Below are 14,935 nucleotides of genomic sequence, written 5' to 3' on the forward strand. Positions count from 1 at the left end.
GTATTGACAGATTGCATTTTCAGATGTAACATTTTCGGTTATTCGCGTCACTTTTAAGCTAACAGATGGAAATGTGTCCTTATTTAGCCAGCACAAATGCAAACACATGGTTGCACTCCTCCTGCACATCAATTCGAGGGAGACATTCACGGTGCCGTCCAGAACTGATTTGCCACAGCAATGGGGCAAAGCCCAAAAAGGAGGAGTGACGAGCAAGTACGAGCCGAAAAAGATTGTGGACCTGCCAAGCTCCAAAAGGGTAAGCAAGCCATGTTCATTTTCCTGTTGGCTGTCCATGAAATAATACATGTAGGACACTAATGATATTGTAAACGCAACATCTCACAGTGAGTAACCCAGTTGAACTAAATATCATAAATATTAAAACCTTTAACACACTTCCTGTGAAATGGAAGAAAAGCTAACATTTTAGGTGAGAAAAACAGCGCAAAGACGGGATGAAAGCATAAGAAAACGACAAACACTGCACCCGTGTTCGTCGTTTCCTCATGCTTTCGTCCAGTTTTTGCGCTGTTTTTTCACCTAGCACGAACCAACTAGCCCGGCTTCAAACTTTAGTTCAGCTAACATTTATGTGTATGCATTCATTATTGGGTATCAAGAACAACATGCATAATTGCCTTCCCAGTGAAGAACTGCAAAAAAAAAGTGCTTGTGTCCTCTGTGCCATATCAGCTTTTTTTTTTTTTTTTGCTCTGTGTACATCATTATAGACAAGAAACAAACCGAATTTTTTCAAACCTCGAGCTATAGCAAATAAACATACGCCAATGCACAAAAGTTTGCATGCTCTACCTATTCAGCTACATCACAATGCAAAGAAAGCGCACTGTGTGCTTGAAGCGACCCGTTTTGTTTTTGTGCATACTTAGACTGTACGTGATCGCAATTCTGTTTTAGGTCACGAAAGAGCCCATCAAGTTGCCTGACGGGGACATACTCGAGAGGCTTCTTCATGGCTTGCCCTACACGCCATCCGCACTCAGCCACAGTGAATTCAGTAAGAATATGTACTATATTGCCAGCAGTTTTGCAATGTACACTATGCCTGTTTGCACCGTGTCAGTGTAGATAACACGTCATGCCAAATTCGGCGGCATAGTACGAGTCATGTTTGAGGCTGCCTCACTGGTGGTGCATGCCCTACAATCCAAGCAACAACATTAGTTCGTGTGTGCAGTCATAAAGGTGATAACGCACCTACTAAGCATAGCCAGAAAAGAAAAGTAGTGAATACATTTGCTTGGTTTTACAGGAAAACAGCAGTGTAAAACAAGCTAGGACTTCAAGATGCATGATGCAGGAGGAAAAAAATTAATGTAAGATTCATTCATAAATTTTTAAGCTCCCATCCCTCTCTTGTGAATGTGAGGCTCGGCCCGGGGCGCATGCCCCTCGCACACTGTGCCAACCGTGCTTTGCATTGCAACCATTTGAGTGGTCACGTCACTTAATAGCAACATTGGCCGCCTAGCGCTCCTTTTGTAGTCCACCAGTATCAGCATTTCGTCGCCATCATTCCCATCCCATCCTGTTCTCCTGCCTACTCATCCCTGCATGCACCTGTGTCACACTCGCGTACAAGTGGTTAAGGGAATGCGTCAAGAAGTCAGACAACCGGCACGTGGGGCCGATCCAGCAGAGCGAACCCAGCGCCACCACAGCCAATGCCACTGCCGGCTCGGTGCTCAGCTTGATGTTCCTTCTCCGCACGTGTGCTGTTCTCTTCCTTTCTTGCTCTGTCTGCGGATCGACTGCGCAGATTTTTGTTTACTGCTCATGCAATAATATTTAGCGCGGCTTGTGTCATGTAAAACCTTTAGCGCTGGATTTTGCAACTTATGAACTGGATGTGTTGTGTTGCAGGAAGTGTTAGTGCCAGCACTGCTATTGTCAGCAGGTCTTTGGAGACATCCAGCGCAACTGCAGAGGAGAGCTGCTACGAGGCTCAACAGCAGCAACTACCAAACGCAGAAACGCGTTATGGTGAGGTGTGCTCAACACACCCACCGGCAATTACTGAAGCCGCCAAAGCAGCAGCTGCCACAGGAGCATCAGTGGATGACGTGTACGTTCAGATCCAAACGACTTACTCGAAAGAATGTATAGAAAGCATAGAAAAACTCACAGAACAGCAAGCAGACTCACCACTCTGGATGCTGTACAGGCGGGGACTAATCACCGCATCCATTGCTTACAACATTTACACCAGAATGAACACTGTCAGAACCAAAATGGGCCCTCACGACATGCGCCCACTTCTCAGAACAGTAATGAGGGAGCAAAATGTGCAAACAACTGCCATGGCGAGAGGTGCCCTGCTAGAAGAAGCAGCAAAAGAGGCATACGCGGCAGCCCAATCATGCCATAAAAATGTGCAGGTGAAGAACAGCGGGCTCCTCATCTTGGCAGAACACCCCTGCATTGGGGCCAGCCCAGATGGGATTGTAACCTGCGACTGCTGCACTAGCAGGATACTGGAGGTGAAGTGCCCTCTCAACTTAGACAAGTTCAAAGCAAAAGAAATGACAAAAGACGAGACTTTGTGCTTGAAGAAAACCAGCAAATATTTTTGCCAGGTTCAAGTTCAGATGGCTCTTGCCGAGCTCACAAGTGCTGACGTTTTTGTTTTCCAGGATAGCACAAATTTTCTGTTGTTTTCTGTAATGTTTGACGAGTCCTTTTTCCACGCTGTCGTGGATCGTGCAGTCTACTTTTTTAAAGCATATGTACTCCCACACATTACACAGTGAAGAGAAGTAAACTCAGCCTTCATTTCTGGTGCAGTTTTATTACCAAAATGGAAATGATGACGATAAAACATAAGCAAAAGGCTGTCACATCAGAGCAACAAAACTTGACAGCATGCACCAAACAAGAAAATGAAACACTGCGCCGAAAAAAAATGCTAGTCGATGGAGTTCAGAGTGCTTTAACAGTACACAATTGCAGCTAAGAGTTCAGTGGGTTTTACATAGAGCTCGTTGAGCAGCAAGTTTTATTCGTGTGTGCACAAAGTATGAATAGCTTCGCTTCTGCTACAGGTATATAAGGTTTCACACTGTTGGCAAGAAAGACATTCTTTAAAGGGACCCCGCAGTGTGGCAGATAAATGCTTTTCCTCAAGCCTGAAAGCACTTGAAAGGATATATGTATCACCAGAACAGAGCGGCACAACGTGGTTTGCTCTTCGCAGCAAGACTTGTCGGTTTTTTTTTGTTTTGCTTTTGTTATGGTTTTTTTAAAGTGGCTAGAGCGCGTTAATTGCTGCAACCGAAAGAAAGCTGGACAACCACCCCCTGTAGTATATTTTTTTGTTGATGTGGCATTCATATACCCATTTTTGACTAGATTGGAGTTGTATTCTGTTTTTTAGTGTTCCTGCTTCTTAGTGTAATATTTTTTCTTTGGTTTTTGTATTCATCGTTCTCTGTTTTATACTGAGTGTTTATTTGCTGACATTGTATTCTAGTGTTGCTTGATGATTGCTTTTTTTTAATTGTATTCTTTGGTTTTAGTGTTCCTGCTTCTTAGTGTAATATTTTTTCTTTGGTTTTTGTATTCATCGTTTTCTGTTTTATACTGTGTGTTTATTTGCTGACATTGTATTCTAGTGTTGCTTAATGATTGCTCTTTCTTTTTTTTTTACAATCATCACGGGAGGTCCCACCTGGCGTTCTTACCTTGGGACCTCCCAGTGCATCTGTACCCATTCACGTTTCATATTCACGCTTGATCAATAAAAATAAGTATAAGAACATCACTTCAATGACGTCATTGAAGTGCGTGTAGCATGCCAGTCAGAGAAAGAGCGAAAAAAATTCATACTGTGAAGGTGGAGGACCAGCGAAGCTTTTGTAGCAGCAATTACCGCATCTACAATTGCACTACAGGCAGCAGACATACACTACTCGGCACAGTCAGCATGAACGCGCAGAGTGAAGCCGAAGTTTGTCGAGCGATAGCTCTGTTTACGCAGTGAACGCGCGCAGATTGGACATCGATTATACGCTTATAACTCCACGCAAGCGCACAAGGCACTGGCTTGAAGGCCAGATGCAATTCATGCCGAGAGCTGTTTTCTGGTTTTGCACCTGGAGTAATAAGCTTCGCTTAAAAATCTTTTGAGCAAGTTAAAGTTATCTGACAGTTGTAGAGCAGTAATATTTGGCCTGGGTACTTCGTGGCTATCTGACCTAACATACTGGATGCATTTGCTGACCACGTTCTGAAAGCATTTCAGATTTTCAAAAAAGTTGTGAAGGCATTGCAGGGTCCCATTAAACGCTATACTATGTTCAAGGAAATGAAGTTTTCTCAGCCAGTAACACTACGTGCTCATCTGCTGCGCCAAGAACTTGTCGCTGGTGAATATAGGCTTTGAAAGGTTTACAATCCCAGCAATAACGTGCAAAATGTTGTCAATGTAAGGAAACAGTTCAACGCCCAAGTTACCAGTCAGAATTTTGTACTGCTTCATGCGCTGAATGTCACGTTCAACATGCACACGGGCAGCTGCTATACTTTGGTTCCTTTCAGCGTCACGTTTTGAAAGTTGCTTGCTTTTACGCAAGAACGGCGGTCTCACCATCTCGACATGGTAATCGAGGCACAGCTGGTCGATTAAAAAACCTTTGTCAACCATCACACTGTCGATGGATGGGAGAAACTTCTCCATGATTTTGCTCTCTTTTGTTATAAAAGAGTCTGATGCTCTACCACCATACGCCTCACTTACGTAACTAATGTGGCCTCCTGGTGTCTCACAGATTAACACCTTTGCTGTGTAGGTGCCCTTATACCAGCTATAAATCAGTAACTGTGACTCCAGGTCTTTTGGCCGCTGCAGTGGCACCTCAGTGCAGTCTAACACCGCCCTCACATTTGTGTACTCCTTAAAGTGCACGGTCAAATTATCCACGACAGCTTCTTTACTTGGCCAGTACACAGCTTTCCTTAATATTTCTGCTAGGACCACCACGGTGGATTTAAATATGTCAGATGCTGTGGTGCGATGGACACCGAAGAGCACAGCAAGAACTGAAAATGACATACTGTGGCGTAACCTCATCCGAGACATGAGCACTGCATCTTCGTTGGAAATACAGAAGCTTTTGGCCCGTGCAAGTACACGACTTTCTGTGTATAGGTCAGTAATGTTATAAAAGAGCTGAAAACATGGAATCCCTGTAAGCACGTTCAGGTCTTTTCCGTCTTGGAGCTTGGAAATGCTCAAGGGCTGGCTACGCTGACTGCTCGATGTGTCTACTTGAACACCTATTTCCTTATAAACAGCTATGACGTCAGCAGGGACACCTGAAGAACACAATGCAGAAATATTACAAGTACTGAACAAAGAATAAAAGTGTGGTTGAAAAATCTGCCTGTGGGGTTGGTTACCTTCATTGCCATCTTCAATGAAGTTAAGGTCGGCATGATCCACAGGGTCACCTGAACTGGTGCTGGGCTGGGCCTCGTCAGTGGGCAACACGTCCAACGGGTTTTTGGGGAAGACAAGAGCCAGTGGTCTGTCCTCTGCAAATGTCGGAGCAGCACCCATTAGCACTGAAAGTACTTCACTAATGTCACCACAGCATGCACATGTAATAAGGATTCGACCACAACTACCGATTGCACGTTTCATTAAGAAATTGAGGCTTTTCGTATGCAATACACTGACTTTTTTAGAAATCAGATTTCTGTTGACCATGTAAGCTTAAGTGAGTAGAATAATAGTTTCTTTAGAGCGACACGTGATATCTACGCAACAAACCATCAATAGAGCTCATTCATGAAAGCACACATTTTGGCATGCAAGGCCGATTGAAGGTAATCCAGAAGCTATTGAGCTGTACGTACACACAAATGCCATCAGTGAGTGCATCTGTAAGGCACTATTAGTTTGGAGCCGACTTGATGACTGAATAACCACAGCACATTTAGTAGACACCACTCTCTCATCAATGTACAGTGTTCGATAGTTAGCCGAACATAAGCGCTCCGTCTGAAGTCCAAAGGAACTTCTTCACCGTTGCCGAGTGCAGTACCTAAAGGCACTGAAATAAAAAAAAAGTTGCTATCCTTTTCCCCCAAGCTGAGGAAGGTCGAGAAGCTTGCATAAACAGGTCCTGTCTGCCCCACCCGAATTTTCTCAACCTTTCAGAGCGTACACGCCAAATAGTAAAACAAATCAAGGCTACGTGACTAAAGATTGAATACAATAGGTTGGTTGAAAAGACAGTGTTGTAATGAGATCTTTCACAAGCCTTGAATTATATGGCCCAGGCAGGACGTTGGAAACAGGGAAAACCATAGAAACATAGTGTGAACATTGCAACAATATACACAGAAGAAATGACGGTAACATTAGCTTGCATTATAAGCTAATGCGTGCCATTATGAGGCAAATGCACCATCAAAACAAACGCTCTATTTACAAAAAATGTGAAATTATTGAAAGGTATCAATCAGAAGCTCGTTGCCCATTACATTGTCACACAAAAACACTACCCACTTACGATAGGCAGTAGCCTAAATTGATGCGAAAGCACAGAACTTTGCCTCTAGACAGGCATAATAAAAAACAAACGAGTCCTAAACGTGCATCAAGTGGCAGAAGCAACACAGCGACTACCCCCCCCCCCACCCAAAAAAAAAAAAAAACTTCCACGTGTGAGAAAAAGCCTGAATAAACATAAAAATGTTCAGTAGGGCAAAATTTAGATCTGCGAATTGTATCATTGGCATGGGTACTACATATCTTTCGTTTCTCACTCTAGCTGTCATGCATCACCAAGTCCTTAACTCATTTGTCAAAAAAGCGCTGATGATGCCTCTGGACGCATCTGTGAAAAGCCCCTTCGAGCCTGCTCTCGTAATTACTGCGTTTTACGGAGATATGAAATGTATCCTAATGAAATCGATTGGCATACGAGACCCGCTTTGGTTTATTTTTATGGTTTGGTTAGTGGAAGTAATGAAAGTGGCTGGGTAGACGGGCGCTCGTTATTTTTGTCGGAACTACGCGTCCTCGTTTTTCTCGATATTTCATTCTTCATAAACTCCACTCACTCACCACTGTTTTGCGCACGGTTTGGACGGCGTTCAGGGCGTCGCGGGCGGTCCAAGGGCCGGACGGGGAGATTCAGGGACGGCACAGCTTCGGGTGCAAGACCACGCTTCTTCCAGCCTGCCACAAATTAACTGCTGTTAGTGACACGGTTGATGAACGGCCGCGATAAGCTGCCGGGCGCGCTAGCGAGCACACGTCAGCTGTTACTTACCGAACATCTTAGCTGCGGCGGCGTACACGAAATCCTCGTCACGGAAGTGCTTGCTGCAGACCCGTGAGTGAGCGCTGGCATCTTTTCCCATTTTCAGCTTCACTAGCCAGGTCTCCCGCATTTTTTTGCATCTGGGGTAATGATGAAAGCTTACACCGGGTTCGGCCGCATACGTCCGGCACTGCGGCACCGAACAATACGCTACCATGCTTACGTTTGCGGCCAACCCACCACTGTTGATACGTTCACAAAGTAACCAGGTTATGAAATTACGCTTCACACACTGAGAACGAACTCAAAACGCCGAAAATTGACACGAAAACACACGTAGAAAGCGCGACCACAAACGTGTTCGCGGTGCGTCACGCAAACTACGCAGCAAGGCCAGCGAGCCGGAGCAAGGCAGGAATGGCGATCCCATGAGTGACGTCAAAACGATCGCAGCGCCGGCCTCTCCAGTGGTGGCCCTCGCGGCCAATTCGCCTCCATCAGAAAAGTGGCTGCCGCGGCCAGGAATCGAACTCGTGTCCTCGTGCTAAGCAGCGCATTGCCTTAGCAACTGAGCCACCGCGGCGGGTAAAAACTAAGGAACAACAGATGAAACTGGAAGATGAACAAATCTGGCCGTTGATTGCATGACCGGGGCGTGTTCTGCTCTGCTTGAAGTGGTGGAAATATTTAGGGGGACCCTGAACAACCTGCTTGCAAAATTCATGCATTACCAATTACCAAAAAAAGAACTTCATTCAAAAGTGTCCCATCAGGATAGCTACTTCAAAAGGAAGGTACTGCGATTCATAATCACCACATAAAATTTCCTAAGTTATAGTGTCTTGCCTGTGTTTGTGTTTGCCAGCGTGCGTGCGTGTTGTGTTTTGCTGATGTGTCAGTGTACTCTTTTTTGTGTCCTTCATTGCTTTGTCCCTCTGCCCTTGGAAAGTGGCAGCCGTCATAAAACTTGTAAATTATATGAATGAAAGCTTCAATTCAACAATTTCTCTTTGTGCATGCAGGTGCCCCTTCTACAGTAGACAAGTTGGACAAGCGCCTCCTCAGCATTTGCCCGCCACAGTTTTACACGCTTGCCTCGGTCCTTGCATGAGAGGAGTTTCTGGAAAGCCAGTGAGTGGAGAAGCTGGCTTCTTTACTTCTCCCTGCCAACACTGCTTGGAGTACTACGAGAGCGCTACTGGAGGCATGGAGCCCTGCCAGAGGAAGCAGTGTACACACTACTACTCACTCAAATTTCCCCAAGACGACTCCAACATTGTGGGAACTGCGCGCAGAAAAGGAGGAGAAAGAGGTAGTTCGGGGCACGCACAGCGTGTGCGCGCTGAAACGAGACGAGAGACTGGGGCAGTGCATGCCTGGGCTTCGAGGAGATCGGACGTCTGAGGACGGGTTCGGTTCTGACCTGACTAAAGGTGTGGTTTCCTGGGACTCGGTGTCTTTCTTGGGAGCAGCGGCCGGGCGCTAGGACCCCGGTACCACAACATGCAAGTAACCCTATCCGAAAAGGCAGTGTATATCAGCGCCATTTTTGTGCTGAAATCCGCTCACGACGAGAGTGCCATGCTTGACGCCAAACTTCCCCTCGCCCTCACCCGGGTGCTTGACGCTTGACAAACAATCGCATGAGGGCCCAGCAGCCGCTCCGGCTGCCTGAGCAGTGGTCCGGTTACTTTTCCGGCCGATAGTACATAAGATGTCACACAATATCAAGAAAGTAGTTGGAAGAGCCGGCGTTTGCGTTGTTTTCACTGCGCCGATCGACGCCTGTGCAGAAGAGTTAGTTGCAAGCCCAGTCCAGCCAAGACCTGCAAAAAGAAACATGCTTGGCCTTATGTTGAATGCGAATCTCAAGTGCTGTACAGCATCCCACTCAGTTGCAAAAGGTGCTACATAGGCCAGACAGAGGCCGTTGCATTAATGACCGCTTGCGTGAACACGCTGAAGCACTGAATGGGTCTGTTGGCGGGCACCTTCCTGCGCACTGCAAAAGTTGTGGCTTCACACTTTTGCTTGAAAAATGCGGTGTATTGGGCTGTTATCGGGAGCAGAAGGCACGCAAGATTTATGAGGTGTTTTGCATTTCTCAGCGCGGTGAAGTTTGTATTAGCCCACCGGACATCTCGCTCATCAAAAAAGGGATTCACTATCTCAGAACTTGACACGTGTCTCCTGTCACCATTGCTGTGCATTTTTTAGCAACCAATTTGGTGCTGCTTTCCCTTGTTCCTTCTCCCCTACCCCTTCTTCTTTCTTTCGTGTTTTTTGTGGTCGACCAGCATGTATCCCGATGCAATAAATCCTTTGTTTGTTAGTAAGCGCTTCTGTTTCTCATCTTCGCGTCGTCCCGTTCGTTGCGCCGCCCTCTACTCTCAAATTTATGTACCAACCAGCTCAAGCTTCAACTCTTCTGAGGTAAACTGGATGTTCCTACAGTCCACTGCAGACTACATGGCATACTAACATTTACTTGAAGACCTGTCTGTTACGTCATTCAAGACGTCACAAAACGTGATTGGGCAGAAGAATCAAAATTTTAGATTTCATGGATTAATTTATGATTGAATAAAGCATCATTTGCTGCTAAGCAAGTAAGTGCTCAAGGCACTAAAACACCAAATCATTCCAATAAAACAAAGTTGTATTTTATCTGCGTGGTTCCTTGAAGACTGCATCTCCAAAGCTGCTGGTATTACTTAAATTCAGTTTATTCTATGTTAACCAATTTCTGTTGTTGACTTCCTGCAACCTATTTCCAAGCCTGCCGGTAATAGCTCCTGGTAGATTTCGCCCAAATTTGGGAATAGCCTTTGTTCCTATGTTGTGTGTATTTTGTTGTTACAGGTTCACCTTGGGTCCGGCCACCTAGTCAAAGAAGCCAAGTTCGGCTACATCATGGCTAGTCGGGCGCCGGCACGTGTGGCTCGGGAGCTGGCCCGCAATTTTTGGTCAGCCAAGGAGCTGCAGGCTCGGACGTTGACTGGCCAGTCCCACCGCCAGGAGCCGGGCGGAGTGGCCTCTCTGCCAGCTACGCCAACAAAAGTGGAGGCTATAATGTGTAAGGGGGCATTTTGAAGGAGGGCAGGTTGATCTGCATCAGTGAAATGTTACCATGCAGGCAGTGCAGTTATGTAGCAAGCTGGTTTGACCCTATCAGGCGGCCCAAAACTACCATACCATTCCGAGTAGGTGCCCCCCTGCATGCAAGTCGAGATCACTGGCAGAGTGCGGAGGGTGCTCTATCCCAAAACGACACAAAAATTCACGATGGTGGCGGCAACGATCCCTCGCCAGGAAAAAGACGGAATCCACATTCACCTAACATTTTGCCGAGTGTTAGTCATCAATCTCAAAAATATAAAAAAAATCCTCTGAGTCAGTCTCAGAGAAAAGTTTTCAGAATTCAGCTTGAAGTCTGCCCTGTTCTCCTGGTGTCCTGGCTCCAACATCTGCAAGTCCTCCATGCAGGTCGCCTTCCCCCGGGCCATACAGTGCATTCTTATGGCACAGCCCCTGAAAAACCATGCCGCGGTATCCTCGGGTACAGCAGCCCATGCCCCAGCAACAAAATCGAACATATGCTATTGGGCTGCTAACCACAGTTGGATTGGATTATAGACTGAACGTCACATGCCAATGTTGCCTGTATGCAGTGTAGCTCGGGGTGTGGACACTATAGGGCAAAGGGAGAATCCCACAACAGCACGGAAATTTGAAATTAGCTGTTGATTAAGGGGAGAAGGGCCTTGATAGAGGGAGGGGGGGGGGGGGGGGGCTTGCTTGTTTGGGATCTTGCGGGAGGTGTCACATGCCACCAGCATGCCCTCCAACATTTTGCACAACCTTGTGCTAAATGTGAGATTATACACCCGAGATAATTTACATGAAAAAAAAAAAAAAACAAGCTCTGCTTGCTCATTTCTTTATTATGAAAAAGAAACTCAAAACAAGCAACATACAGTTTGCTTTCAATCAATTTGGTTTGTTCGTGGTTTCGCTTTATCGAAGCCTAATGGTACGAACTGCAGAAAATATGAAATGCAGATCACTGACCAAGTAAAAACATAAAAATTGATGTTTGGGAGCAGTGCGGCTCGTTTTACGCAATGAACTTGAAAGCACCGATTTGTGTGGCCTTCAGTGATCTTGCCAGAGTTTTGGCATCTCTGGGGAACTTGCAGCCACCAGTCCTATTGATTTTCTGTAGTTCAGTCTGGATAACCAAGAATTCCAAATGAAGGCATGCTTATACGTTGTGCTCTATGGACAGAATCTGGGCAACATCCCAGTTTATCTTGCGCCCTGTTTTCTTTGCTTGCTCAGTGGTGGCATTGGTAACCACTTTCTCTTTTTGGAATGGCAGTGCAGGGAGAGTAAATTCCTGTTTTTAACGAAGCTTTCTGAGAGCGAAGGGAATTTTATGTCCTGAGGACTTTGTATAAAGTTTTGTGTATGTGCCTCGGGTGTGCCTGTCTTGACAGTGTCCTACCCTATCACCAGAGTCCTTCAATGCTTCTTTGGTCATGAAACTCCCAGCCAAGTTTCGTACGGGGACAGATGCTATCGGCGAGGGGCACCACCACAGATCAGAGGGCATCGGGCTCGGCCGCCGCTGCTCTGTAGCCAGTCCGGCAGGCAGGAATGCAGTAGCAGCATGTCTGTTCACGCCAAATGTTTTCGTCACTCACAAAATGACAAGTCCATTTCAGCAGTCCACGACGCATGAAGCGAAAGCGCACTGCTGACAAGGCGCCGAGCGTCCGTTCCCTGCCAAACGCACTCCGACCATTTCCCCTGCTGCCCTGCCCTCCGATCAACACCAGTGCCGTGGTGCAGCCTCCCTGGGCAGCGCACGGAGCTCTCCCACAGCGTGACGGCACAGTTTCATGACCAGAAAAGCATTTAAGGACTCTGCTATCACTATAAATGTCAGTTTAGTGCAACACCTACCGTGGTTGCTCAGCGGCTAAGACGTGCTGCTCAGCCCAAGGATATGGATGCGATTCGCGACCTTGGCAGTTGCTTTTTTGATAGAGGTGAAAAGCAATAATGCCTCTGTGTTTGAAATTTCGGCGCACGTTACGGATCCCCAGGTGGTCAAAATTATCCGGACTCCTCAAGTATGGCGCTCCTCATCGCTTGTGTAGCATTGGCATGTTAAACCTCAATCTCTCAGTTAGTGCAAAGTCTCACAAGTGGGTCAGCAAACTGGCTGTGTAACTGGACAGTCCCTAAATGCTTCACGTTTTGTTGTGAGCACCACAAGGTTTTGCAAATGCTTGTGAGACATTTTGATCTGCGTTCATTTTCAAATCCAGTACTAGTGGTTCAACTACAGAGCATCTGGTGCCGTTTTGCAGGTGCCATGCAAAAGGTGGTACATGATAATCCGTGTGATGAGCCACCCGCGAAGAGGATCGCACGGGGACGGAAGGCCCTGCGGGACCTCTTCGTTGAAAGGGGCAGGCTCATGCGCCTGAAAACGCCTGGCGTGCCTGCCGTTGCCGTGCCTGCCGTAGCCGTGCCTGCCGTTGCCGTGCCTGCCGTTGCCGTGCCTGCCGAAGAAACTCAAGAGGGTGCTCTTCCAGCTGCCAGTGCTTAATAAAGCAGCATAGATCACCTCTCGGACAAATAAAGCGGAGAGTTGGGCGAGCTGGTTACTGACTAATGAACTCATACTTCTAGCGAACTTTAACACAGGATGAAGAAAGAAAAAACGAAACACACGCTAGACTTCAACTGGGTTTATGCAAAAGGGAACAGAAAAGCACGCATATATGTACATGATTCGAAAAAACAACCAAACAAGCACGATTCCACGGGAATGAAACACCGCAATGTTCGCACACACTCTATCACTTTTACACTGAATCACAAACAATGCCTGGTCACATCACAGCGCCTGTTCTTTACCGACAGTTTGCACACCAGTCGCCGATTGCACATGATCAAGGGACACCCCTTCTCTTGATCATGTGCAATCGGCGACTGGTGTGCACACTGTCGGTAAAGAACAGGCGCTGTGATGTGACCAGGCATTGTTTGTGATTCAGTGTAAAAGTGATAGAGCGTGCGAACATTGCGGTGTTTCATTCGCGTGGAATCATGTGCTTGTTTGTTTGGTTGTTTTTTCGAATCATGTACATATATGCGTGCTTTTCTGTTCCCTTTTGCATAAACCCAGTTGAAGTCTAGCGTGTGTTTCGTCTTTTCTTTCTTCATCCTGGGTTAAAGTTCGCTAGAAGTATAAACTCAACTTTTGGAGTGCTAATAAAATTTTGTTGTTTACAACTGGAGTAGATGTTTTAATGCTTGCACGATAGCTTCTAGGGCTGGTCTGTGTTTGGTATAATGCACAGCCGGTTCTAGCTGCTAGTGGGCGTGCTTTCAGGGGACTGCGCGCTCGAATTTCAGCGCCAGCGCGCTCGATTTTCAGCGCCAGCGTGCGCGATTTTCAGCGCCAGCACAAGCGTTTTCGAGCGGCCAGCGCCACGCGCTTTCGAGCGCTTTCGAGCGGCCAGCGCCACGCGCTTTCGAGCGGCCAGTGCCACGCGCTTTCGAACGCTTTCGAGCGGCCAGCGCCACGCGCTTTCGAGCGGCCAGCGCCACGCGCTTTCGAGCGGCCAGCGCCGCTGGAAAGTGCGCGCGCTGGTCCGGAAATCAGGCGCGCGCTGAGCGCTGCCCGCCAGCGCGCTGCCTTTTCGGATAGGGAAGTTCTTGTTTTTCACTTAACTACAGTTGGATTGATGTTAGGAACCTGTCATAATTAATGCAGTCTAGAAAAATAACATGAAAGCAGCAAGTAATAATACTGATACTGTGTACTTTTATCCATACTCAGGATGGGTACGACCAGGCGTAGAGGGCCATAAAAGGCAGAACTGCCCATACTAATGAGGTTTGCATACCCAGCCTGACCCCCTCTTATAGTCATGGGGAAGAAAGGGAGAAAAAAAATGCTTGACCAGAAGTTTAAAAAACACCGTCACATTATTGAGCCACCTCAAATGTTAGGTAAAAACAAATGTATGAATATTTCCTGGACAGCCTTGGAGGGCACATTTAGAGGGGAATTGAAATACCAAAGCTTGGAAGACTGCCCTTCTTCATAATTGAACTCGTGCGAGTTTTGCAGTAAGTTGCATATTGAGGGGGCTCTGACTCGCTATCACCTTGGGCACTTATGATGCAACTTATTGAACTTGCAATATTGGCTGGTTATAACCTAACTACCCAATGTTCGGATCAGTTTTCTGAGATTGCAACATTCACAGCACTTAGAAAAATTTTGTGGCCATAACGCAATTCACAAAAACAGCAACAGTGGATTAATGGGAGGCAAAACCAACATGAATCAGAGGCAAGGGCCCGATATATGAGCCTAATGTCTGCAGCGACATCTCGCTGGAATAAGCTAATAAGCTGAACGAGTATTTGATGACACTAGATGGTGGCTGAAACAAATCATTGCAGTCACGGAGACAAAATAATTTTGCATTTAAAATAAGAATCTGTTGGTAGAAACTCGTCACAGCTCTCAAAAATAAAGGAAATGCATCGCATATGACCCTCGTTTCCATGAAACTTTGGATCGTTTTTAAGCTTATAACCTATAGCTATAT

At 46.5% G+C, this 14,935-nt stretch overlaps 2 protein-coding genes across 5 annotated transcripts in view; one reads left to right on the forward strand and one right to left on the reverse strand.

Moving 5' to 3' along the window:
* The window catches only part of LOC144149640 (uncharacterized), a 108,749-nt gene that overhangs the window by 20,086 nt on the left and 73,728 nt on the right, over positions 1 to 14,935 (reverse strand). The window contains exons 4-7 of one of the 4 annotated variants that reach the window (XM_077681291.1): positions 7,305 to 9,121; positions 7,097 to 7,210; positions 5,422 to 5,556; positions 3,344 to 5,337 (exon numbers count right to left, since the gene is read on the reverse strand). In XM_077681291.1, coding sequence (XP_077537417.1) covers positions 4,352 to 5,337; positions 5,422 to 5,556; positions 7,097 to 7,210; positions 7,305 to 7,512 — 1,443 coding nt within the window. In that variant the 5' untranslated portion in view covers positions 7,513 to 9,121 and the 3' untranslated portion in view covers positions 3,344 to 4,351. Of the gene's footprint in view, positions 1 to 3,343; positions 5,338 to 5,421; positions 5,557 to 7,096; positions 7,211 to 7,304; positions 13,275 to 14,935 lie in introns of those variants that run through there. The other 3 variants (XM_077681290.1, XM_077681294.1, XM_077681293.1) reach the window with 3 other exon arrangements.
* On the forward strand, positions 107 to 2,662 carry LOC144149664 (uncharacterized). Its single transcript, XM_077681327.1, has 4 exons — positions 107 to 259; positions 922 to 1,021; positions 1,888 to 2,007; positions 2,658 to 2,662. The coding sequence occupies exons 1-4, from the start codon at positions 107 to 109 to the stop codon at positions 2,660 to 2,662; spliced, it is 378 nt and encodes a 125-aa protein (XP_077537453.1).

This window comes from Haemaphysalis longicornis, unplaced genomic scaffold (genome assembly GCF_048455015.1).
Source record: "Haemaphysalis longicornis isolate Haplotype H1 unplaced genomic scaffold, Haemaphysalis longicornis Haplotype H1 scaffold_8, whole genome shotgun sequence".
Classification (NCBI taxonomy): domain Eukaryota; kingdom Metazoa; phylum Arthropoda; class Arachnida; order Ixodida; family Ixodidae; genus Haemaphysalis; species Haemaphysalis longicornis.